Source organism: Carcharhinus amblyrhynchos, chromosome 31 (assembly GCF_965287045.1).
Source record: "Carcharhinus amblyrhynchos chromosome 31, sCarAmb.v2.hapA, whole genome shotgun sequence".
NCBI lineage: Eukaryota > Metazoa > Chordata > Chondrichthyes > Carcharhiniformes > Carcharhinidae > Carcharhinus > Carcharhinus amblyrhynchos.
The window spans coordinates 9,846,544-9,873,805 of NC_137354.1; the positions used below are offsets into that span (position 1 = coordinate 9,846,544).

At 41.1% G+C, this 27,262-nt stretch overlaps 1 protein-coding gene across 12 annotated transcripts in view; it reads right to left on the reverse strand.

Annotated features, from left to right (window-relative positions):
* Positions 1–1,913: 1,913 nt before the first annotated feature.
* zmiz1a (zinc finger, MIZ-type containing 1a) overlaps positions 1,914–27,262 on the reverse strand; it is a 407,283-nt gene continuing 381,934 nt past the window's right edge. For 9 of the 12 annotated variants that reach the window (XM_080215832.1, XM_080215829.1, XM_080215835.1 and 6 more), the window contains 10 exons: positions 25,633–25,813; positions 24,453–24,663; positions 20,248–20,353; positions 17,905–18,065; positions 17,537–17,604; positions 15,993–16,061; positions 14,128–14,375; positions 11,610–11,773; positions 9,546–9,791; positions 1,914–5,665 (listed from right to left, as the gene is read on the reverse strand). In XM_080215832.1, coding sequence (XP_080071958.1) covers positions 5,558–5,665; positions 9,546–9,791; positions 11,610–11,773; positions 14,128–14,375; positions 15,993–16,061; positions 17,537–17,604; positions 17,905–18,065; positions 20,248–20,353; positions 24,453–24,663; positions 25,633–25,813 — 1,562 coding nt within the window. In that variant the 3' untranslated portion in view covers positions 1,914–5,557. The remainder of the gene's footprint in view (positions 5,666–9,545; positions 9,792–11,609; positions 11,774–14,127; positions 14,376–15,992; positions 16,062–17,536; positions 17,605–17,904; positions 18,066–20,247; positions 20,354–24,452; positions 24,664–25,632; positions 25,814–27,262) is intronic. The other 3 variants (XM_080215834.1, XM_080215830.1, XM_080215836.1) reach the window with 2 other exon arrangements.

Below are 27,262 nucleotides of genomic sequence, written 5' to 3' on the forward strand. Positions count from 1 at the left end.
AAGCAATGTTTTCCCATGGGCACAACTTGTTGCAACAGACTAATGGATGTTTGGGCTTTCAGCCAAGAACACACAACAAAATTGTAAAATCATTTGGAAGAATCATGTATCTCAAAAGAGAAAAGGGCTACAATGAGTATTTTTTAATTCGTTTTTCTGATGTGGGTGTCACAGGCAAGGCAAGCATTCATTGCTCTTCCATAATTGCTCTTGAAGAAGATGGTGGTGAGGCCCAAGTTCATGAGCCTGTGTAATACGTGTGGTATAGATACATTCGCAGTGCTGGTAGGGAAGCAGTTCTAGATTCTCAATCCAGTAAGAGTGAAGGAATAGCAATATAGTCTGAAGTCAGGATGGAGTGTGACTTGAGATTCTACAACTGATAATTCCAACTTAAAGCCACTAATCCCAATTCTTTTTTCTTACTATATTCTGATAACTAGATGAAAAATAAATTAACATCTTTTCAGCTTCAAATCAGCATCATCAATGCTTGTCAGATTAATATCTTTACTGCGTTAAGTCTAAAAGCAACAAATTAATCATAAGAAAGTGTTGAGAAGATGGCAGTCCAGGAGCAAATGTTGACACACATCAAGTAACCTACAATCAAGAAGCTGGAGTAAATATACCAGCAACACCTAGTTGTAACACCAACATTTATTGGGTTTTACAATTTGGACATTTTTGAACCAACCTGATTGAAGATGAAGAATTCTTTGATCTGTAGCTATAATCGAGCCTGGAGTCATTGAATAATTGATCTAATTCTAAAAATGGAGAGAACTGGAGACTTTGTGGACAGCTCAAATTGTAATTTACTGAATGATCTTCCCATCCAGAACTATTTTATGATAATTGCCTGATGACAATCTTTGCACAGAACTTGAGTGGTTGACAATATGGAAAATAAATGGTTAATATGATCATTGAATTGTACTGAAAGATATTGCCTCTTACTGTAAGTTCCTGCTGTATCCTTGGTTTACATGTCTGGCCCATTTTTCTAAATTTTTTTTGCCATTTGTGCTGAAACTAAGGGTTATGATATTGTGAAGAACAAAGATGATATTGGTGACAAGGCATGAGGTCTAAACAATTGTGTTTGTTCTTTCTGAAACAATTCTATAAATACCAGATTCTTTGAGAGATATTGGTATGCTGAGACTCTTCCCTGCATGCTTGTAATAAAAATTCCCTTCTTTCAGCTCAGTCCAAACTCAGTGCTTTTTATCCAAAAGTTGATAAGTAGAAGCAGCAAGAGTTCTTTGAACACCGTACCAATGTGGAATGAGGGGTCTGAATGAGCACTTTTTAAGATGGATTCACACTACAAGTTTAGTGTCTGAATATTGTCCACTGTTTGTCTTTTCCTTTCTTCCGCCATCATCATTAGAGTCCTCAAACATTACAACCCTACAATCTTAATTTCTCTTTTTAGTGCTTATCTTTTTATTGGATGTCCTCTTCTTGTTTTGCCTAAGGAAACTGAGGGGTTACCTTGATGGCAAATTGAACATTCCTTTACCCTTTGCACCCAACAGCAGTCTCAATCTCACTTGATTCAACACTTCCAACTGGTCCACTGTGACATTCCATTAACTGCTCCAGCTTTCCCAATTTCTGTTTTCTTCTTTGACCAGCATTAACAGTTTGGTGCCAGTTTATAAGACACTACTTCCTGCTGGAGACAGGAGGCCTTCATTCTATTAAACCCAATATGGATCCAAGCACAGGGTCCAGGAGTGAGAGGACCTTACTTAAAATCACAGAGTGTAACTTTTCACCAGCTTGTTTTCTCCTAGAAGAGTATATGTGTGTTTGTCAGGACTTCAATTTTGTCAACTGAAGGGCTCACTTCAAAAGTTCCATACCTACTCGACAGTCAGTTAACATTAAAAAGCTGCACACAGTTTCATCTGAATACATATTTATTAGATAAATATTAGGTTGTCACATCATCTAACTACATACAGTTTGCAAGACTAAAAATCACAATTAGTTTTCTGACCAGTTTAAAGTATGAAATGATTGCATTGTACATACAATGTACAAACGGAAAAAAAAACAATGGTCATATCTGCATGTGACAGAGACTGTACCCTTTTTGAATTCTTGAATGATCATGATATCAAAAATTGTACAAACTATGAATTTGGTTACAATCTTTTTTTAACCCCTCATTTTCTTCATTAATTTTGTAGCACCTTAAAAATATGCAGGTGATCTACTAGATAATACACTGAAGCTAAATATTACACATAAGTAAAACAAAGGTTTCTTCTGAAGGATCAGAATATATTACAGAGGTGAATGAATGCTGAAACTTCACGAAAGATAACAAACAGTATTCATTTTCCACACAGTCACTTCTGATGGATTGCAAGCTTGTTGAGACAATGCACATTTCAGGAAAATGAACGCACTTCTCTTTACATTGAACATGTCTCCCTTTGTCATTTACATATGTACACATGTCCCTTAGTCCCTGCCATAGACGATGGTATCTGCTTTGTCCTTACAGAGTCTGAGCAGGGATTCAAAGATCACCGACGTTCCTTCCCAATCAGGGTTTCACAGTGGCTACTATAAAACCATGGGAACTGGACGTATGAAACAGCTCTAAAAAAAGAATCAACACCAAACATGCCAGTGCTCACTCACTAGCAGATTTTTTTTGTTTTAAAATAACATTATAACATGTTAGAACATTTTTTTTTCCGGAAAAATACATTGGCAGTGCATTGTTTGTCATTGGATACTCTTCACTTATCCTATGTGTTTTGTCGAAGCTGTTTCAAACAAACAAGTTCCCAGTTATGAACCAGTAGCTTGCCAGACCAAGGGACTAGCTGCTCTTAAAATGGGAAGAAACTAAAACGGGTCACAGAAAATAGCCTCATTATATCCACACAAGTAGAAGCCAGGACTGGAGCACTGGAGCAGAGAATTACCACTTGCCCCCAGGTCAACTCAACCCTCAAATGTGGGGATCCTCGCAGTGTCAATTCACAATTACAGCCAATTGATTTGGTGATGTATATCACCCTCTTAAGCTCATGTTCCTTAAATATAGGTGCATATCACATTGATGTCCCAAATCAAAAAAAATGTGACACAGGTCAACATCTTGTATTTGAACCTTCCAGGAATTATCCAACATCCCTCTCCAGAGATAAAGTATACTCAAATCCACTTACGTTTATGCCCATATTTCTGTTAAGTGAAAATCCTAAAAGAACATCCCCCTTCCTTCTCTGTATTCTTTGCCCATTAACAAACTTTACAGTTATGAAGCCCTGCCCAAATGTGTACCTTTTAATTATACATATTAAACAATGTTTACAGCCCACTTCCTGTCAAACTTGCTCGATATCTAAAAGCAGTAACAGAGGAAGCGATGGCATTTGGAAACTTACTTTGCAACAAAAAGAATTCTAAAAACTGAGTGCCAAAACTGGCAATTAAATGGCTAATATCCCCAGCAGTGAAACATGTTATTCACTTAACAGAAATGAAGTGTCCTGCGCTAGTGACTTGTGTTCTCTCTTCCACTTAATAGAGCACAGTTGAGAGCTTAGAGGCTTGGAAAAGGAGGGGAATGCTTTCACTTGTAATTTCTACAACTTTAAGTTTTGGGTCAGGATGGAGAATGCTCCTCTACTCTGCAGAGGAATCCTCTTTGAAAGCGGGACCACATTTTAAAAACCACAGAAAAAGACAACCAATCTGATCATGGAAAAAGTTGAATATTACCAAAGACGTTACTAAAATATTCACAAAGGTATTTACAATAGCATTTTAAAATAATCAATTTGCATACTGAACATCGCCTTTAACATGAGACAGGGTAAAAGAACCTCAAATGTATTCAATTACTTGGCAACTTTCTACATGACGATTACAGATCAATACTGCTACTAGCAAAGGCAAATAGCCATTCATTTTAATATCTACAGCTGAGTACTGGTAACTAGCATACATAACTATGCACATACAGCAGTGATGGATCAGATTTTGTCTTCTAGGCAGAGCAAAATGTAGGGAAAATAAACAAGTGACTTTGGTGATTAAAGCATCCTCCAAGCTCCCAGTGGCAAGCTTGGTTCAAATCATTTTATCGTACGTTGAAAAGAAAAAAGATCAGCTTAATAATAATATTTTTTTAAAAAAACAAGGTAATAAAAATTAACTGGAAACACAACAAATCCCTCTGGCACTTGCAATTGTGTAGCACAGGTAGCATCGCAGATTACAAATGTACAGGTTTTTGGGAGGGGCAGGGTACTTAGTACAATGGTGGAGGTATTAACTGGTACACGGTCAATCTGCGTTTGGACTGCACAGATGCAGGGTAGTTGTTGTGCACACATGCAGGTATTTTTCTCCCCCAACCACTGAACAACACAGCTTGAATAAGATATAATCAGCACAAAATGAGGACTGAAGAGGTATGGTGCCCATGCAGGTTAAAGAGGTGTCAGTTGGTGAAAGGAAAAAGCATCACTGGTGCATGACAGTGGTTGTGGCTCCCAGGCAGAGGAAAACACAAACCAGGAAAACGTTGCAGATGTCTTCAGCCACTGACCATGAGGGTTCCCAACTTTTTCGGCAGTGGACCATACCCAGCTCACCAACCTTTGTGCTGCAACAACTTGTCTGACATTTGCTGCTTCCGCTGGACACAGTCATGACACTGATACTTTACTTTTGAGACTGAGCAGCAAACATTGGGATCTTCTAATGATTCGCCCAGTATGGATAGAATGCGAGTTTGGCACAACAGTGCCAATGAGACACCTGTGCTTTGCAATAAAACACTGCAAGGAATGAATACATTTGCATTTGACTTGCAGTTAGCCAATAGTCCCTTACGTTGCAAAATAAAGATAAAAGAACAAACAGGAAAAAAATCTCTGTACATGTACCGAAATAGACAGCAACAGAAGACATTTCTTCCAGGTACGGAGGCCACAACTTCCCTTCCACTGTTTTTGTACATATGTTCTCAATTTGACATTCATGTCAGCATTGTTGTGCTTTCTAGTTGCATTCTGACCTAAATATTTTCTTACGTCCATCCCTCCTCTTAGTCCATCTTCTGCTATTGTCACTGGAGCTGCTGAATGAAGCAACTGCGTCTAGTATAATGAATTAGAGATGGGGTGGGTGGGTGGGAAGGTAGAGGAGGGCACGTTGGGGACTGGCCTACAAAAACAATCCTTCCCGCCTTTCATTGTCATTTTTGTCAAATTTAGCGCCTGGACACTTTACACAATGGAATTTGTCCTATTTATTCACAAAAATCAATTGGATAAAGCTACAAGGTTTTTCTTTTTTCAAAAAAAAGATCATAAATGATGTTTCCAGTGAAGCCGCAAGCTTCCTCCCCCACCGCCCACACTGCGTTCAGTCAATGCAAGCGTGCAAGACAACCAACTTGGAAGGAAGAGGAGCCTGGAGTGCATCATTTCATCTAGTGTAGGAGCTCTTGCAGAATAGGGTGTTTTGACTTCTTGTGCGGCTACATGGTGAGGATGTGTGAAGGGACTTGCTTTCAGTTGGTCTCAAAGAGAGAGAGAAGGTCATCATTGCTATTGCTGGGCAGGTCAGGAGGGCCAAGGTAGGACAGGAGCTCATCTGGATTTGTGAATTCTGGAATAAGCTGTAAGGAACCAAAGACAAACATTCAATGTTATCAAGTCCACCCCCAAGTAGAATACTTTCTCATCAACAACAAAATACCTAGTCATAACTCGACAATAAGTTATTAGCCAAGTAAACTTATTTTTGGAATAGCAAGGCTGCTGCACATTGTACATATTTATATTTCTAATGTAATTTTTACTGAAGTTATTGAAATGGTACAGTTTATTAGGTTTTGCAAAGACATAAACAATTTGCTCCCATCATACTGCAGCCACAGTCAGGCAAATCTAGTATTCTTGCTGGATTGTCTACAAGACAGGAGCTCATTGGGCAGGATTTTCCAGCCTCTCCCGGCAGTATCTTCCGGTTGCGCCGAGGTTGACCCCTCATGGCGGATTCACTGGTGTCAGGGCAGGCGAGCCATGCAAATGCCGAAAGACTTCAATGGAAATGGAAGATTCCCACCATGGCCAATAGCATTCTGCATCTGCTATGAAGTATTAAAATCTGCCGTGTGTATGTGTATGTGTGTGTGTGTATGTGCATGTGCGCGTGTGGTGGGGGTGGGGGTGGGGTAAATAGTGAGGAAATCATGGCCTTTTGGTGCATTATATGACATTGTCTCACATCTGAAGTATGGCTTGTGTCGTATGCCGGACAGGAGGCCAACTTAGGCCGATAAATCAGCTGCAATAATGTGATGAATCCAGGAGGTTAGCAAGCATTTGTTGCATTATTAAATAACTCTAAGTTGTCATGTAATACTCCCCTTGCCATTTCAACTTAAAAGTAGTGATTAAATCTTTGGGCTGAAGTGTATTTTATTTTGATCACGGAATCATACTTAGCAGCAGCTGGAGGGCAAAGGTGGGGAACAACCTACAAAATTCATGAACTATTTGAGATGGCTGGATGTCCCAAGCAGTGGTCTATTTGATGCAAATTAAGAGTCCCATTAGTTCAAACCGCTTTCCAAAGTTGATTTCTTTCGCTGGCTATCCTTTCTCTATTTACAGTCTTGCTATTAGATGGAGCCATTGTTCACAGCAAAGCACGTATCTCCTGCTATACAGTTGTAAAATAGGCAAGAGAAAGCTATGAAGAAACAGGTATATTGGAGCTGTAAGTGGTGAGGTGAATGGCAACAATAAGGCCCTGGTTTTGCATTCATTTTTACTCTGTGATTTATAATACAACATTATTTCTCTTGCGTGTGTGTGTGTGTGTGTGTGTGTGTCCTTGTGTGGGGAGGGGACTGCATGTCACTTACAATTCCAAACCTCACAAGTATTGGGCATATGTTAGCAAATTAACTTTTGAATGTTCACTAAAGTTCCAAACGATGCTCCTTTCTGTGCAGCACTCGCTCACAAAAATCAAAGGCATTTTCTGTTTTGTTTTAATTTCAAGGTCTTCACAGAACTATGGTGCAAAACATTTATTACAAACCTTGCAAGTGTTCAGCTTTGTGTGGATGTTTTCTGCTTCTACCATTAGATTCTTAAAAACTTTATCAAAGTGAGGGTGCTGATTTTAAGTTTGAAGTGAATTCAGTTATTTTGCAGGAGGCTTCAAGAAATTTAGTGTTCAAGAGTACGCTATCAATGGATGTCAGCCACTTACACTGGGCTAACTCAGTAACATTGGCCAATACATTCACATCTTAGCCATACAAATGGGATACTTCAATCACATTCTGTTGTTAATAGTTACTTGAAGTTAGAACATAACTTAACAAATCCTTTTAAGTGCATAAATTTAAAGCTGCAAATTTTTCCAAATGAAACATGCTGTTTGTGATTATTCAAAAGAGTCTGCTCATTCATAATATATATGCTTCATTACAAATTTTTTAAAGGAATTCAAGATCTTTGGGCACGGTTTGCTGAAGATACTGGATCTCTATGTTGCCAGTCCTTGGCTTGATACGAGCAGGAGCAAAAACTTGCATTTGTGCAGCACCTTCGAAGTCAGTACCACATCCCAAGGTGAAAGTACACACAAGTAGTCACAAATTAATGTAGACGAGGAAAGACTTTGGGAATGGATTGTAGAGCAAACACTAATTCTAGTGGTCAGATTCAAATGGACACATTTGGCTTTGATTTAGTTAATGACTGCATCATTAACTAAACTACTTTATAAGTATATCACTGCAGACTTGTTGGGTTGGATCTTCAATTTGCCTCCCATGTGAAAAACCGGCTCATCATCCACCTGTTACAGGAAGTGCACTATTTTCATTTCTAACGTGGAAGTCAAAATTGGCAATTTCTACAGTGGGATGGTCAATTCTTAAAGCTAGTCTTAAACCCAGGTATCAAGTTGAAGATTTACCTCATCATCCTCAGGAAGTTCAGCAGCAATTAAGCTCATCCAATTTACTTACAAATTGGTAATGATTAAAACTGAAAGACTTGTACTATCCACAAAATGGTTTGTTTCTGTAACATGATCAGTTTTAAACCATTCAAACTTATTTTTGCAATATTACAACATGATTTTAAATCTGTGGCGATATAAGAGGGAGAATTTTTTTGTACTCATTAACATGAAGGATGTCTGTGGTGAGGAATGGAATACTTGTTGACTCTGTGTCTCCATCAATTTTCAGGTACAGCCTGGATTGTGTCGCCAAATTGCGGAGAGCAACCTCAGAAGGTTAATCTCCAGATCCAGAACGTGGCACTGAGAGTGATATCTTCAATTATTCACATTTTGGCCAGCAGAGAAGGCAGCCGTGGAAACCATAGCAGAGAAATGTTCTGAAGATGACAAGGTCTGTCTAGGTCAGCTGAAAAGAGGACAGCAGATGGACAAAATAAGGGAGAAAGAGGGTAAGTGAGGCAGCCAGCCATATTTTGAAAGGGGGATTTTGCATTAGAAGCTTGGTAGGGAAAGTCTCAATAATATGCAGAGTGGCTCAATATTATTGTGCAGAAGTAAGCATCTTTCTGTATAAGGGTGGGGATTGTAGCAATTTCTGTTGCCAGAAAGAGGACTGGGGGGTTGCGAGGTTGGAATTCTTTTTAAGCACAAGTATAGTTCGTGCTACACTGCCCAAATCCCTCCCTCCCGTCCACATACAACCCCCACAAAGAAAGCTCTGCCCTATTACAGAGTGAAGTTTCCATTTCCCACAGCAGACATCCTTACTGGCCTTGTTGACAATAAAACTGTGCTGAATTGCGGGGCACTCTGACACCGTGACTCTGTGTTGAGCAGGAAAGCTTAACCCACCTCAAGTAGAACCTTCATAACAGTGAGAGGAGATTTTCATCCCTCAGACCAAGCACAATGCAGGCTAAGGTTCAGTAGATGAAAGAGGCCAGTCTATCTCACTTCAGCACCCAGAGCCTCAAGACGTATCATGTTATAAAAACTTGCCCCACTGATTCCATGACATTAGTTTGTGACAATCACAGCACCAGGAACCAGCTTTTGACAGCTGACACCTCCATAAATTTATAAACACCTTTTCACCATGGTTATTTAAATAAAAAAAGGTTCAAAAACAGGTCATGTTAAGAACACATTTGCGGTACAGCTAACCTTTCAATTTTATACTTCACAAATATGCATTTTTGGGCTACTGTTGTTCTTAATAAAAATCCGATGGACAGTATTCATAATCAAGTGAACCCAATTGCTGTATTCCTGACCGCTTTTTTCTTTTGTTGTCTAGTCATTTAGCCATATTTTATACAATAAAGTCATTTCTTCAAAACAGACGGGTGAATGAGGCAGCCAAGCAAACTGCTCTCGTCCTAGGCTGCTGCAGTACAAAGTAACACGTGAAAATGTATAAAACAATGATGTGACATGAGGTGTTTTGCTGTGCCCAGAATTTGCTAGCAGTGGATGGGCAGGCAAATGAGAGCATGACGCACACTTACATCCAGTGAGGGTTCCGGCATGTCGGACGTTCCCTGACCACCAGCCTGACCTTCCAAGGTGGAGGAAGGGCGAAAGGTCAGATCACTGTGTGGATGGTTGCTAGAACCAGCCTGCTGGGGTTGCCGGGGCTGCTGGCTAGGACCACTGTGATGTAATGGCTGCCCTGACTGGCTGCTGGGGTGAAGTGCGTGCAAACCTTGCTGCATGGAACTATGGGACTGATCAGTACTGCCAGGATGAGGCATCTGCGAAGGAGGAAGCAGGAGAGAGTGAGGCCACAAGGTACAGTGCTCAAGATGTCTGAAGAATGTTAATACCAAACCCAGCCATTAGACAGGAGAGAAAGTCAATCCCCACTTCAAGAAATTTCAAATCTCACTGGAGACTTAGAAGGAAGTCAACTCTGCAGCATTAACTTGCAGCACCTAGTCACTGTCAAACCTAACTAAGAAAATCTACCCACAATTAGAGACCATCTAATGACCCACTCATTGTGAACACTTCAAATGCTGGCATTAAAGCTCTAGAAACTCATCACTTTTAACAATGTCACTCACAATAGTTCATATTCGGTTTAAAATTTTCCAAGAGAAAGTATCCTTTTTGTTGGCCTACTGAGGCTGAAATGCACTAACAAATAAAACTACTGCCTCTGAATCAAAAAAAATCCCTTCCTAAACCATGTTTAGAGGAAACATGCTAGAAATATTGATGGTGATCTATCTTTGAAGACAAAATTTAGGAAATACCATTGCAAAAATGGCATGTTAATTAACCTTCTCTGTGCAGGTTCTGGTATTCAGTCACTGGGTAGGCTTACAGAAAGAGATACTGTCTCTAACACAGATTAACTCTGTGCACTAATACACGTACATATTACAGAGAGAGTCCTTTGTTAGCAGCTTCTCGTGTTTAATGGAAAAAAACTTCCTAACCCCTCCTTATCCTGACTGCAATAATAAATTTCCTGTTGGCTCAATACTGCAGAGTTGAAAACATTCTGCCCATCCCCCCAACTCCCAAAAGACACACCCTTTATTATGTGTATGCGTGGAGGCAGAAGCAGGTTAGTTCTTGAAGGGAAGCCCAATAATGAGGGCTGTAGCTTTCCAACATCAGAGGACGAACAAGCAAATACATATCCACCTTTGATGTGGTGAAGTGGAATGAAAGTTTGCAGCAAAACCCCTCCTTTACTTCGACTCAGTACCATCAGAAAAAATTCTAGCAATTGATTGCTGCTCAGTAGAATCACTTAGTTAAACAGGATACATAGGATCCAAACCATTCTTGTTGTAGTGTGGGGTAGGGTTAGAACAAGCCCATTCAACAAAAGTAATATTCAACTGGAAAAGGTTGGGCTCCACCATATGTAAAACCAGGATTGGGGGGGGGTCCAGGTGGGCTGGAGGTGGTCGGGGCGGGAGGAAGGGGGGCATTTGTGAACCACCTTGTTTTACTTTTACATGTTCAGTGTAAAAGACCGCGGAAAGAGCTTGGCAAGGTGACCCTTTGCAACCATCTGGCGCCCCTGTCTACCAGTGAGTGACAAAACAATGGGATGCTTGTGGCAACTTTAACAACATCAAATGCTAGTTAGTAGTTGCCCTTGTATTTCATTTGTGTGAAATAACAGTGAAATAAGCACAGACAAAAGCAGACCAGATTTGTATGGAGAGAGAAAAAAAACAAGGCAGATGAAAAATGTCAGTGCCATAGAGAAACATTCCAAGCCACATTACACACTCAGAAGCACAATCAGACAGGAATATTTGCAGAGAGTTAGTTAAAAGGAGTCTGGATGGCAAATTCACTAAGTTAATCTCTATTGTTTCCCTTGGGATCATCACCAGTGATTTGATCTTTGCTGCATCTCACCTTGTCCCGTTAATAGAATTCCTATCTGTGCTCCCTAACTCTGTCACAAGTTAGCACGCTGGAACACTGTCGCAAACACAGGATCCTGACACTCGACATCTCTTAGGCTGAATGTATCCCGAGTGCAAATGCAAAGGTCATTGTTTGACACAAAGGGAGAGACGCACACAAATGGCATCACTTACCTGATCAGGCATGGAGTGGCTGAGAGGCTTGTCAGGAGTCATAAGGCTGTTGGGCATGTCTGGAGGGTGCGACAACTGGGGCCCATGCATGAAGTCGTTCACTGAAGTACCGGCAGGGTTGCCATGTGGGAAATCGAAGTTCCCATGGCTGGGGTAAGTGTTACCTTTTGGGAGGATTATGACAGTGTTATTAAACAAGTCTGCCTTCTCAAAACAATCTGCATCCTGCTCAGGACTGAAGCTGGTTCAGAGAAATTGCTGCATCCTAAACAACAAGTCAGCTCCCACAAAATGGAGTATTAACTTGCCCTGTGCTCTCGGGTAGTTATTGTGTTAATAACTGCAAAATTGAACACTTCAGGAGGGCATTGAAATTCATGGGATAAATGTTGCATATTTCAATTCACAATCGTCAACTCAGGGCAAATTTTAAGAAAAAAATCACCATACTCATTCTTTGATATCTCCCAATAATATATTCACAGTAAGACATGCCAGAACCTATTCTCACTTCCTTGCAATTCATAACTCTGATCAGTGAATGACTGCTGAACATTTTGCAATAAGGATGTTATCTCTGTTAATATTTCACTTTCTGGATGTTCTATAGTTCTTGACACCACAACGTAATGTAGCTACCTCATATTTGGCAGCAGAATGCTCTGGTTTCAGCTCTGCAGCTTGGTGTTTCTTTTCTCATGTACAGATACTATTTGTTAGGCAATAAGAATTAGTCTAGTGACTAAATGCAATATCTTGCAGTGCATCCACGACAGACCAGTATGACTTGGGTTCAATCTCCAGCTTTCATTCAGTTAAGTGCAACTTAATTTTTAAATTCTTTTCATGGGACGTGGTCATCAGTGGCTAGGTCAGCACTTGTTGCCTAGCTCTTAATTGCCCTGGAGAAAGTGAGATGTTTTCTTGAACCACTACAGTCCATATGTTGTAGGTGCACCCACTGTAAGGAAGGGAGTGTTAGGTCTTTGCCCCAGTAACAATGAAGGAATAGCAATATGTTTCCAAGTCAGGATGGAGAGTAACTTGAGAGGGGAACTTGTGAGTGACAGTCTTCCCATGCATCTGCTGACCATGTCCTTCCAGGGGTTGGAAGGTACTGTTGAAGGAGCCTTGGTGAGTTGCTCCAGTGCATCTTGCATATGCTACACACACTGTTGCCACTGTGTATTGGTGGAGGAGGGACTGGATGTTGAAGGTGGTGAATGGGGCACCAATCAAGTTTGTCCTGAATGGGTCAATCTTCTTCAGTAATGTTGGAACTTCACTCTCCAGGCAAGTGGAGAGTATTCCATCACACTCCTGAATTAAGGCAGGAGTAGGGGTTCTACACGTGGTCTTGATGTCCTTAAACCAGTGAATTAAAGTTCATTTATTAGTGTCATGAGTAGGCTCACATTAACAATGCAATGAAGTTGCTGTGAAAATCCCCTAGTTGCCACACTCCGGCACCTGGTTGGGTACACTGCAAGTCAGGTAGTATTGGCAGGGATGAGTTCCCTGTTGACTTTTCGGATGGCAGGAAGGGAGAGAGCCCACTATCTTAAAAATCCTGGCTGTAGAAAAGCAAGAGGTGGGTAAGGGCCACACGAACCATCAAGTCTTCTCAATTCACAAGTCATGTGCAACAAGTCCCACTGGGGCACTCCTACCCATCCACCTACCCATTTAAGTGTCTAATGCACAGCTTTGCATTAAACTTACCAATCCCCATCCTCACTCCCTCACCTCCCAAATCAAGCAAAATTGCAAAGTATTCAGCCATTCTCGCAGTACTATTTGATTCTTGCTTGTTACTCTCCAGATGGAACTCCCGCCCACAGCAGAGTAATCCTATTCTAACGAACACTTCTGATCCTTTCAATCTATAACCATCGCTGTAACCCAATCCCATTTGCAAACAGATATCTATTTCTCCAGTTCTGTTTTAGAGGGAGTCTCAGTTTCAACTATTTTTACCTCGGAGTTTTAAATATGAGTAGGTCACCACCTACTTACAAAGTCGGGCGCTACAAACGTGGGCGAGATTCCTCCTCACTTGACACTGCACCTTTACATGACTTTTTTTTATGGTCACTTGAAACCTAGCTAAAGGAATATCTACAGGAACTAGTGAATCTGTACATTTGGGATCTATTTCTGAATTGAGGTCCATGCCCTTTGCACTGCCTATAACTATCTCGAACTCAGCTAGAAAATTACTGCTGCTCTTCAATGGGCCAGGTTACAAGATCGATCTCTGCATCTGGTACAGTGGGACTTGGAATGCAAGATTCCAACAAGCAAAATACACTCACACTAATGTTTTTGACACATACAAAAAACACATATTAACCTGCAGAATGAAAAATAATAATTCCGTACAAATACCACAGTTGAGAAACTTAAATAAATATCTTGACAACAGCTTTGTTTCAGTACCCCAGCAAGCTGGATAAATGCAATGTTAATGATATGTATGGATGGAGAAGGAGAATTTTAAATTCATGGTGAAACTTACCTGGGTTGCCATATTCATTGCCATTGCTGCCTCCTGGTGGAGGAGGTAGGGAAGGGTACGGTGACGGACCTGGTCCCAGAGCTGCAATCATCTCCATGACATTTGGCATAATCATCTGGCTGGGGCTCATGGTTTTAAACCTCTTGGACAGAGGCCCATCGGGGTCATCTTTGATGTGGATGTCAGACTTCAGTGGAACTGGTCTCCAACTGCAGGTCGGGTCAATGGTGACCTCTTCAAACTCAGAGCTGGAGCGATACCGAGAAGATTTAATAAATAAAAAAGCTGCCCCAAAACCTTACTATTAAAAGTCATTTCTTATTTCCTGCAGGTAGCTACTAATTACAAAAAAAAGTCTTGTGTCATGTACCAGCTTAACTTCATACTTTTGATCGCAAATTGATCTTCTGAAAGGATAGCCAGTTTGTGCAGGATTTTTCTGACCTGGAACCAGGAAACTTCTGATACTACTGGCTTCTAATTGGCCTTTGGAGAGTACACTATTTTAGATTACATTGTCATTGGGTGCAGGATAACCCAGGTTACAAAAAGCTCCAATTCTGAATTTCAATATTCCAAATGTAGTCTAGACTGCCCACGACCCATGGTAGCTTCTCACGCAAACATAATTTAAATAGATGGGAAGATTGTCTATGGGAACTGGCATAGGAAAAATGCGATTTGTATTTGAGAGGAAAGGCATTTAAATAGCACCTTTCACAATCTCAGGACACTGCACAGTCAGTGAAGTAATGCAAGCTGCCACTTTGTGCAACAGCAAGATTCCATAAACAACAACAAGATAAGCTGCCTGTTAATCATCTTTTTAGACATGTTGTTTGAGAGATAATTGTTGGCCAACAACCGGGAAAAGACCCTTTGAACTCTTTAGGCCATGGGACTTCTGTGGCCTCCTGAAGAGGGTATGTGGGGCCTTGGTTAAATATCTCATCCAAAACTATGGCACCTCTGACAGTGCAACCGACGTTTCCTCAGTACTGCGGTGAAGTGTCAGCTGGATTATGTACTGAGGTCTCCAGAGCGGGCCTTGAACTCGTTGCCCTCTAACTCAAAGGCCAAAGTGTTACCACTGAGCATGGATGGATAATGAATTTCCAATAAGTTAACAATTAATAGTCTGAATACTGCTCAAATAATGCTCTTGAAAATGGTCGATGTCTAGGCAGCAGAGGAATATTTCATCAATATAACCCTGGTTATGAGGCAGAATATTCTAGGACCATCAGCTTAGTGTCTCTTTAATTGACTGCCTTATTTAAAGAAAGGACCGTTCCATACCAAATGGTGAAGGCCTGGCTAGACAGTGTAGACTTCAGTTAAGTAGATGAATACCAGTGCTATTTGATATCAGACATTGGATTTGCATCAAACAGTATTCACTTTTATTTCGCTGTGCTAGTCTAATTATTCATATCTAAACAAACATAGCTCCCACCAAACTCAGCACACGCAATAGGTCAATCTCGATTAGTAAGTAATAATCGATTAATCAGTGATTGCCCCATAACCTTGATGGTGTGCAATGCTTGAAAGAACTGTGACATACCAAGTGCGTTTCTTACGGAGGACCTCACAGTCCAACCTGTAGGTTCAAACCTTCTTTGCAAACAGTGGTCAACTAACCATCTGAGAACTCATCATGGTAGATGCTATTGCCATTTCTGAAGATGGAAGATAAAAAGAACTCCCATCATATGAGTGTAGACTGCCTAAGCAGACCAGGCAGCCTTCCCGAAATCCAACTTGCACCAGAAACTTTGGCCTGGATATCTGTTTAAGCATTCATACTTGATTTGTATTTTACTACTAACATACAAAAGGAAAAAAGCCTTCAGGAAACCTACTTTTGAATATTGGATAGGATGCTCCACATGTACTGGTCAACTTCAAGGCCTTCCAGGAGTGCCGTTTTACTGCCATTGAATAAAAAGAATATTATCAAGAACATTTTTTTAAAACAAAAATAGAAGCAAATATAATTTCAGAAAAAAGTGCAACAATCACTAAATTTCTTTGGAAATAGTACTTGGAGGGGCTTTGATGGGGGTAAACAGGAAGAAACTGTTTCTGTTCACAGATGGGTTGGTAACCAAAACACACAGGGCTCTAGGTCTGGATGTAGAAGACACTGGATGAAATTTGTAGTTCACCAAAGACCCAACAACATCTGGAGAAGTAAACATGAAGAATACTTTCAAAATCCACACAGGTTTGGCCCCAATTGCAGAACCAAGGAGATAGAACAAGGGAAAGGATAAGGCTCCCCTGCAATATGGAGCTTCCATTTTTCTTCAATTAGCTAAGATATTAGTATTTATGTGGCATTTTATTTTGCCCCTCAGCAACTTACTTGACTGTTACATAGAAAAACAGATCAAGCTATGGCAAGATAAATAACTACTTCATCTGCTCTTAGTAGTGTTGATGGGAAAATGGATATTTGGGCAAATTCATTGTTTTATTTTGGAACTGCAGACACATGACTGAGTCAATACGCCATCCCATCTCATAAACAAATGCAGCTTCCTAGGGGAGTATTGAAAATCGGGAATTGAAAAGCAAACACAGTAATAATAACCATGGAGCTACCATCAATTGTTATTAAAAACCCATCTGGTTGACGAATGCCCTTTAGGAAAAGAAATCTGTCACCCTTACCTGGTCTGGCCTACATTTGACTCCACACCCACAGCGGTGTGGTTGACTCTTAACTGCCCTCTGAAATGGCTAAGCAAGCCACTCAGTTCAAGGGCAATCAGGGATGGGCAACAAATGTATGTTTTGGCCCAGGTCTGTCATATGAAGAGAGACTAAGTCAGTTAGGATTATATTCACTAGAGTCTAGAAGAGTGAGAGGGGATCTCATAGAAACTTATAAAACTTTAACAGGGTTCGAAAGGGTAGTTTGAGAAAGAATCTTCTCAATGGTGGGGGAGTCCAGAATTAGGGGTTATAGTTTGAGGATAAGGGGTAAACCATTTAAAAGTGGTGAGGAGAAATTTCTTCATCCAGAGGGTGGTGGATGTGTGGAATTCACTATCGCAGAATGTAATTGAGGCCAAAACATTGTCTGATTTCGAGAAGAAATTAGATATAGCTCTTGGGGCTAAACAGATCAAGGGATATGGGAGGAAGGTGCTGGGGGAGGGAATAAGGATTTTGAATTTGATGATCAGCCATGATCAAGATGAATGGCACAGTAGACTTGAAGGGTCAAATGGCCTACACCTGCTTCTAGTTTCTATGTTTCTATGCAACCACAAATTGTTAAGCCTTACATATTTAAAAGGAAGCAGTATTTAATAAAAATTCATCTTAAAGCACCAATAAAACATCAAGGCAGCAAAGATGCATAATTCTCTCGCACCAGCTGAATTGCTTTACTCACTTGCAAACAGGACACCTCCAAGTTCCCCTCTCACAGTTCAATTGCAAGTACGATTCCAAATCAAAACACTGGAGCAAAAAGGAATGTGATGCAGAAAATCCTATTAATGCATATTACACACAGTCTTTGGAACAGTAATCAAGATTTGACTGCCAGCAGAGTTAATAGACCAGTTTCCTCATGGAGTTGGTCAGCTTTCCAGTTTTAGGTTTAAGCTGATAAATCTCTCTTTAAAACTCAATTTTGCACTAAATTAATAACCACTTTAGTACCAAATGGGTCCTATTAAAAATTAAATTCCTGGCCATAATTTGTTTTAATACTAAACCACCGTAGATGTTGAAAGACAAGTTGGAGGAATTACTTACTTGTACGTGCTTACAGTCATGGCCTCTTGCTGGTAGCTGGATCCGCCTGAATGTGATTGGACACTTCAGGGACACTTTGATTGCCGTCTGCTCCACTCCATCTTCTCCATTTAACGTAGCCCCACCTGAAGAAGCTGCCACACTGCTGAAGTTCCTTTTAACTGGAGACAAGATGGAATTTATCAGCAACACCACCATCAGAGACACAGACACAACCTTCTCTCAAAATCAAACTGCCTTCTATTCCTGACAACTGATCCTCTGGCAGAATTCTTCATAATTCCAGTCACCACTGGAACCAGTACCCAAAACTTCACTAATGATTTCTCATTTGAGTACGACTGTTTTTTAAGATAATATTGGTAGAACAACTGAAGACCCCCTCTGGATGGCTGGCTGCATCATCATTGTTGGTCTTTGAGTGTTTATTCTCTGGGAGTTTCCCAAGAGGCTGAGAAAATCCCCAAAGAATCTCAAATTCTCAGTTTCTGTCTCGGAGCTGGACATAACAGGAAGCCCCCAGTTCTAACATGGACTTTTGGTTAAACACAAGAAACAACTGTGTGAAGATCCCTCATCCTGACAGCACAGTATATGTGCGAATACCAGATGAGGACTGAGATGTAACACTCCACAGTAAAGATTTAATACTTAATAGATCCCATCGAGCCATAGATTAGCTTGACCAGTCAATGCCTTCAGGAGAGGGGGTGGGAGTGGAAATAATCTATTTGTAAATAAACTGTTTCAATTGGTATCTGACTGATGGCTTACTCCTTGCTCATTCTGGAGCACCCATCTAAAGACAGATGAAAATGTGCTGCCCTTATCTTTGACCAATTCAGTTGGTACATATTTTTCACCAAGTACCAGCGCTAAGAAAAAGGTCCTCTGTCGGCTTCTTTCCAAACTTCTCCCTTCTTGAAGGCACTGACTCATCCAGCTGTATAATAATAATAATGCCCTCCACACCCCTCCTGCAAATAGACGTACCAGGCTCTTTATCAGACATCCCAAAATCTGGAAATACCTGAAAACCGGCTACATTTGAAGCTGGCCCCTTGGGAATAAAAACCTTCTAGTTGTCCTTCATAAATCTTTTGTACATGCTAGCCCTAGCGCTTAAAATCCATAAAAGCCTCAAATCTGGCCTACATCCGGTCCCAAGTTTCCTGATAGAGTTGGGTACCTATATCTCATCCAAAGTGAGCTTTGTACACACAAAATTGTACGGTGAATTGTGAGCTGCAATCTTTCTCCAGTGAAATCAAACTGAATTGGATTTACGGTCAACTGTAAATATTTGATCTCTGATTTCTTGCACACAAGCTGATAAGCTTATCCAATGATGTTATTGACGCAGAGACTTTGATTTTTTTCCCCCACTCCTGCTTTGTGAAATGACTGAAGTGGTTTACTTTACTTGAGCATTAAAGCTGATGTTCCTCAAAAAAGTGCATAAAACCATGGTTTGCATAAAATTCCTTTGTCTAACTTACCAGAAATGCTAACAGTTTGTTTGAAATATATCTGTGGGCCAGATTTTCTGACTTCTCACACCAGCGGGATTTTCTGGTCCCGCTGGCAGCACACACCGGTTGTGGGTATCCCAACGGAGTGAGGTGAATTCAATGGGAAATCACATTGACTAGAAGACCCCATCACTAACTAATGGTGGGCCACCTCATGCCGCTGAGAAACACACCACGGAGAGGCCAGAGACTTTCACCCTGGAGGTTTAATGGACAGCAGCAAGGCTCCCACTAGGTTTCCCCTGGGATTTGATGGGGTAGATACTAGAAGAATGTTTCCTCCCATGGGAGAGTCTAGAACTAGGTGGGGTCACAGTTTAAGAACAAGTCAGGAGAATTTCGTTTCTCTCAGCAAGTGGTTGGTCTGTGGAAATCTCTTCTCCAGAAAGCAGTGGAGGCTGGGTCATGGAATTTATTCAAGGTTGTGTCTGATAAATTTGTGACTGACAATGGATTTAGGGGAGATGAACAAATGGATGAAGTTTAGACCACAGTCAGATAGCCTATGGTCTTACTGAATGGTGAAATAGGCTCAGAAGGGCCAAATTGCCTTCTCCTACGCTCCCTAGCCAAATATCTCTCCTGTCATTTTTGGTGAGCGATCATTTGAAAGAAGATCAAAAAGGCATACTGCAGCATAATTATTCTGAAGGCATACCACTGCATTAGGGCAATCTGATTGCTTTTGGTTGCTCTGATGTCAGTATGGTGAAAAGGCTCCTTTCACTTCTCAGCTGTGGAGACAAGAGCTCCTGCAAAGGAAAATAAAGGGATACATCCATTTTGTAAAACACCATCACCATACACTCACTTTTTGTGATGCAGTGTTCGGCAGGAAGAAGCCTTTTCTTCAGCAAGCCTTGAAGCACTGATCGGACCGATGGTCTGTGCACTAACTGAAGTACGAACAAGTGTGACTGCAAGGAGAGAGACAGAGAAAAAGAGCACAACGGATCAGTGACACTGCCAGCCAGCACAAGGGATTAGTATGAAGGTATCAGGTTATTCCCCAAGTAGCAAGTGAAATCGTTCATCTGTAGGAATGTATCATGTACAGTCCTTTGAAGATTGTAAACGTGCTGCAGATACATTAAATAACAACAAAGAAACCGTCCACTCTGAAATAAAAGAAAAAGACAATTGTGGCCAGAATTCTTCGATCTCATTTGCCTCACGACTGCTGCCAGTGAGAATGGAGAATTTGGCGCTCAGTTCCATTCACTGCAGCGGGACCGGAGAATCCTGGCCGTGGGTGAGTTGGGAGAATTACGGCCTTGATCTTAAACATGTAGGATGTGTCCCTTATTTTGCATGCTATGCAAAAATGATTTACAGATAGAAATGGACACTTCGCCAGACCACTTTCTCCTCAAGAAGCTTTTCGTTCGGCAAGAACTTTTGTGTGTTATTTCTTTCTCACGTACCAGGATACTCCACCTCACTGGGTAGGGTTGGGATTTATCACAATCAGTGTAATGAGCCACATGCTTTTGAACCAAAACTTAGAAGTTTTAATTACTTTACACAGGTGAACCTCAATTTTTTTTATTGATTGAAAGATTTAACAACGTGCGTCAGGTTCTCAACATCAAGTATGGACATGGATGGACAATCATTTCACATTGCTCTCTCCTGAAACAGGTGTATGCAAAGTACAAGTCCTATCATTCCTGCAAATTTCCCTTACCATCAGTGACCAATTTCAGGCTGCATTGACTAAAGTTGATTGGACATTAGTGAGCTGAAGGGTCAGGTTAGGTTAGATATGGCAAAGTAATACTTTGCGCATAAAATGACACATTGCTCCTTCCTTTCATCAGACAGCACATGACCTGATAAACCGTGAGCAATGCCATGGGAAATCTGGGAGTAATTAATAAATCTTGTGTACAATACATTTCATAACTCAAATGTGTCTGTTGCATTACTTTCCCCAAGAAGCAAACCAGATAAAAGGCCCACAGCCTTTAATGTCTCCAAGTACAATCTATTAAAGTCTTTCCCAATCTGTTTTGCCTCAGACTCTCTTACAAGCTAAGCCAGAACTTTGTGCAAAAGTACATATTAAGACATGTGCAGAGCACAACTGCAAGTGTAACAATGAGAAAATTCAACTTTCACTGAGCTTTGATCTTTGTTCACTATTAATACATTCTGCTGTCTTATCTTTATGCCACTATTGACACTCCTTCAGTCCATCATGCCACCATTAACACCCTATTTATCTTGTGTCCATCTCTGCTCAGCTCCCACCTTCCTTCTATTCTGCCCCACCGCCCCCAACAATATAATTCATTAGATTTTCCCTCTCTCCAATTCTGAAAAGAGTGTAATGGACTTGAAATGTTAACTGTGTTTCACTCTTCACAGATGTCGCCAGACCTGCCGAGTTTATCCAACATTTTCTTCTTTTATTTGAGAAAATTCAGCTGTGGTTGAGCATATACTTGCACGACACATAAATTTTCTTAGTCTTGTACAGCCATTCATCAACTCTTGTGACCAGCTGTGTCTGCAGTCATTATAGAATCATGGAATCCTGCAGTGCAGAAAGAGGCCATTTGGCCCATTGAGTCTGCACCGACCACAGTCCCACCCAGCTCCTAATGCCGTAACCCCATGTACTTATCCAGCTAGACCCCCTGACACTAAGGGGCAATTTAGCATGGCCTCTCCACCAAACCCACCATCTTTGGGCTCTGGGAGGAAATTGGAGCACCCAGAGGAAACCCATGCAGACATGGGGAGAATGTGCAGACTCCGCACAGACAATGACCTAAGTCGGGAATCAAACCTGGGTCCCTGATGTTGAGAGACAGCATTTCTCTTCTTAAGGGTCATGGGTCTACGAAACTCTCTTCCCCAGAGAATGATGGAGGCAGGATCATTGAATATTTTTAAAGCAGAGGTTGTTGGATTTTTGATTAATAAGAGAGTCAAAGGATATCAGATTAGTCAGATTGATGGTGGAGCAGGCTCCAGGGGCCAAACTACTATGCCACCGTGCTGGCTCCAATTTCCTTCCACAGTCCAAAGATGTGTGGGTTAGGTTGATTGGCCATGATAAATTGTCCTTTAGTGTCAAAGGGATTAGCAGAGAATATACGTGGGTTTATGGGGATAGGGCCTGGGTGGGATCATTGCAGGTGCAGGCTCAATAAGCCAAATGGCCTCCCTCTGCACTGCAGGGATTCTGTTATAATGACTGTATTAATGATGTATTTTAATCAATTCTGCTGGTTCAAAACAGGTTTAAACTGATGTTCCGAATTTTAAGGACAGCAGGAAAGAAGATTTTTTTTTTAAAGGGAATTTTCTTTATTTATCCCCATGGAAACCCACATCGAATTTTCTGTTTCTTTGAAACGTATTTCGAATGAATCAGTATGAATGTGAAAGCTCCCCTGATTGAACATACTTCATAATCTGCTGTGTTTAAACTGCATGAATGATGGATGGTTGGATGGCTTCAAACCTGTCACAATTTTCACACATGAAAGGAGGAACATACAATGTAATTTCTGCATTTTTCTCAATTGTTTACACTGATTTTTACTTTTCCACCAGTTCTCTAAAATTGCTGAGTGGTTTTGGGGTAAATGGCTGTCATGGAAATTGGGCATAACAATGATGATAAATTTGGAAATAATTTGATTACACCCCCGCATCCCCCAGCGCTCACAGCAGGAAATCCCAGACTGCTGTGCAAGAGGGAGCCGCATTTCATCACACTGCTATGCTAGGAAAAAAATAGCCTGTCAATTGGAGACCTGTCACTCATCCTGTTGAATCTACCGGCAGATGGCCAAGGCAGGCAGAGCTGGTGTCACTAGCTGTGCAAACAAGGCAGCAGGAAATTCCTTCTTAAGCAGCAGAATCATTAGCAATAGATAGAGAACTCCAACAAGACGTACATACATACAAAAATACAATTTAGGAACAGGAGTAGACCTTTTGGCCCCTCGAGCCTGCTCCACCATTCAATCTGACTGATCTGATATCCTTTGACTCTCTTATTAATCAAGAATCCATCGACCGCTGCTTTAAAAATATTCAATGATCCAGCCTCTGCCATTCTCTGGGGAAGAACCATGACACTTGAGAAGAAATTTCTCCTCAACTCCGTCTTAAATGGTAGATCCCTTATTTTTAAACTGTGTCCCCTAGATCTAGTCTCTCCCACCAGGGGAAATATCCTTTCAGCATCCACCATATCAAGCCCCCTCAGGATTTTATGTTTCAATAAAATCACCTCAATCTTTTAAACTTCAATCGATACATGCTTAGACTGTCTGGCCTTTTTTCATGAGACTTCACTTCCCTTCACCCAGGAATTAATCACATGTACCTTCTTTGAGCTTCTACTAATGCAGCCGTGTCCTTGTTTAAATATAGAGACTAAAACTGTACACAGTACTCCATATATGGTGTCACCAATGCTCTGTTCAGCTGCAGCAAGCATTCCCCACTTTAACATTCCATTCCCCTTGCAACAAACAACAATATACCACCACACACTAATGCTGAAATGCCTGTACCGTGGAAGAAATGAAAGGTTTACGCTGAGTGCAGTCATTTTAAAATGGGTGCCACAATTTGTAAGTATTTATTTTTCCTTCTAAAGAAGAATGCCAGTAGCTGGCACTGTTTGAGGGGATGCTACAGCATCTTGCCATCTCAATGATGGGGTGCAGGATCTCCTGCCCTAACACCAGCTGTTTCCCAAGCTTGTAAAAACCATGGATGAGGGGAAGGAATTGAGAGGGTGAGTGTTCTCAAGACCACCTTATGTGACTTCGAGCAGCATGCCACGTGGGCCTTGGAGCAAACTGTCTCCTTGTCCATCTCAGCGACACAAAAATTCAGTGAAAGAGGCAGCAAGAAGGCAGGGGAGGGGGGAGGATTTTAAACCAATTTATCATGGCCAATCAACCTAACCTGCACATCTTTGGACTGTGGGAAGAAACTGGATTTTAAACCAAACTAAGACAAAGTAGCATAGATTATCATACTTACACAGCAACAGGCAGTGACTGTGATCTGGATGGTGTTCCTTCCTGGTTGGCAGACGTGCTTCAGATGCAAAGGTTTGTGAGAAGTCTTGTTATCACCTCTTTCAATGTTGAGCGGTGTGGCATTCACACTGACCTGGACAGATGCCGGCCAGTTTGTGTTCATCTGTCGGTCTTCGTGATGGTAACATTTAAACTGAAGCTCCAAGTCAGACCTGTAACAGATCGAAATTAATTCTCGCTAAAGAGGTTGCATGTGCTCCGCGTGTGTAACACAAGACTGCAGGCCAAAGCAACATTGTAGTCAGTGCAAAAAATAAACTTGCATTCCATTTCGCCTGTTTTTCCTCCGCTGCAGACTCAACCTAACTGGGTCGGCTTAGTGTTGCTCTGCTTAAAGCGCTTGGAACTGACAATGTCCCCATAAATAGTGCTGGACAATACACGACTTCAGACTAAAAGCTTTACTTCTTGGCAGTGACATCAATATTCTCGCCAGTTAAAGTATATAGATAAATGTCTCAGTAAAATAGCAAAACAATCTAAGACCAGTTTGTAAGCTTGGATCTCACAGTGTAATTGCAGCAGCTTGGGACGCACAATCATAAAATACGCCAGTCTTTTTATATTGCTCAAAGTTAGATAACAAAGCTTGGGCTGAGTATCTTGTACTGCCCCAATGCCTGACTTGGCTCAGGACAAGTATTCTTATTTCAGTGCAGAAAGTTGCAAGTTCAAGCCCAATTCCAGGACTTGAACACAGTGCCTAGGCTTTCATTTCAGAGTGGTGCTGATAGAGGTGCTGTCTTCTGGTTGAGACATTAATAGACAGAGTCCCACCTGCACGTTCAGGTGGAAGAATCCATGGCACTACTGGAAGAGGAACGACGGGTTCTCCCAGGTGTCTTGGTTAACATTCATCCCTAAGTCAACATCACATGAAATCTGGTATTCTTGTATTTGTCTTGAACTGAAGATGAAAAACTTTGATAATATCTCTTTTTTCAGCAATAGAACAGATTCACTGATCATTTTGTTTCATTGTTTGCTGTGGATGCTTGCTGTGCGGAAACCAGCTATTCCATTTGCTTACAAACAACTGTGACTGTACTCTAAATACAGATGATCCCTGAGGGATGAGAAAGGTGCTGCACAATGCAAATTAATTGCTTTTTTGCTCTTACCTCCACATTAATGTTTGGTGCACTGACTGCCGCAGGTGGAAGACATGGTTACTGACCGCCAGATTGTGCTCTAGTCGGAAGGGCTCTAACACCACACCGTCTCGGACTGGGAATGTCAGCCGTAGCTCATCGTTGGCTGAGACCAAAGAGGGAGAGAAAGTGTCAACTTTCCCTTTAGCATCTGTGACACAGTAAAAATGTGGTTTTCATATCATCGCCAGAGGTTCATTTTCAATGGAACAATCCTCTCCTTCCCACACCCAGACTCTCTACATCTGTCCTAGGTGGGAGATTGGATAGCTTAGGCCAGAAAAATCACCAGGATTGTCATTAATTTGACCCCAAGAATGGCCTGCAAGTGGTAGCATTTCAGCCAGGAAAGGTGATAAACAGTGGATTTTCCCTTTTCCCCACTAACCAACTCCCTACTCCTCCAATGTCCCCTAACCTCAACACATGGATATGGAACTTCACCACATCATGGTTACTGACTGACAAACTTCAAGAACAAGGCAAGCTGATTTAACTGATATCTGATTCAATCCACAAGTTTGTATGTGCAAGTCAAATGCTTAAGCAGACCTGAGATGCAGTTAAATGGGGTAAAGTTTAAAAGCATGCTTCAAACTGGAAAAAAAAGTTACAAAAATAATCCCCCTGATTTTAAATACCATTTAAATCCTTCTGAGTAGCATAAAATCTGCATATTGAGTTATAATTATTGTAATACCAAACTTGAGTCAACAGTATAAGGTCAGCACAGTTGGCTGCAGCAGGTCCCAATAATATTTGCATCCTTCCATCCAACTGATGCTTGGAATGTTCCTAAACATGTCACAATCTGCCAGCCCAGAAAAATATTCCAAATATTTCGCATGAGAGAACTTGTTCTGCTCTCAGTTCAAAATATTACTTCTCACTGGTTTAGATCAATGGCCTCTGGCCCCAATTTGGAAGCAAAATTAAGGAATGACCTTCATCACATTTTGGGAGAGAAAGCCAACAAGGGAATTCCCTTAGTAAATAAAGAAACGGGGAGCAGTTTTTAGATGATGCAAGTGCACTCCTTGTATAATTTAAAACTAGCAGATCTAGGGCCATAGATATAACCAGACTAGAAAAAAAACAATGAGGTAAAGATTCTAAGCGGATTAGCATCACCACCCATGCAGAAAGCATTGGAACCTTGATGTAAACATTTTAACTGTTTATATGATAATACTGTGAGATATTATTTTCAGGCAGCCTCCCAAAAATGAAATTCTACACCTTATTAGTTAGGGCTCCAACAAGAACAGACTGACAGCCATCTGCAATAGCTAACTTCTGCTGATAGTAACTTATACAAAGGTCAGACAATCAGGAAATTCATGGAATAGGAAACTAATGAACTTAAGGGAGAAAGATTTGTTAAGCAAAGTATCTAATCACCTGAACTCTGAACAGAATTATGTGATGGAAGCTAACACAGCGAAACCCAAACGAAAAGACAAATATTAGATATACTATTAGGTTTATGGGACACCCGTCTATTCTAATTTGGTGTCTCTTCTGCGCATTCTTTGACGCTCCTTAAATCACACGACAACACAGAGCACAAGAGTGTAGCCTTAAAATTGGAGCTAAGCCA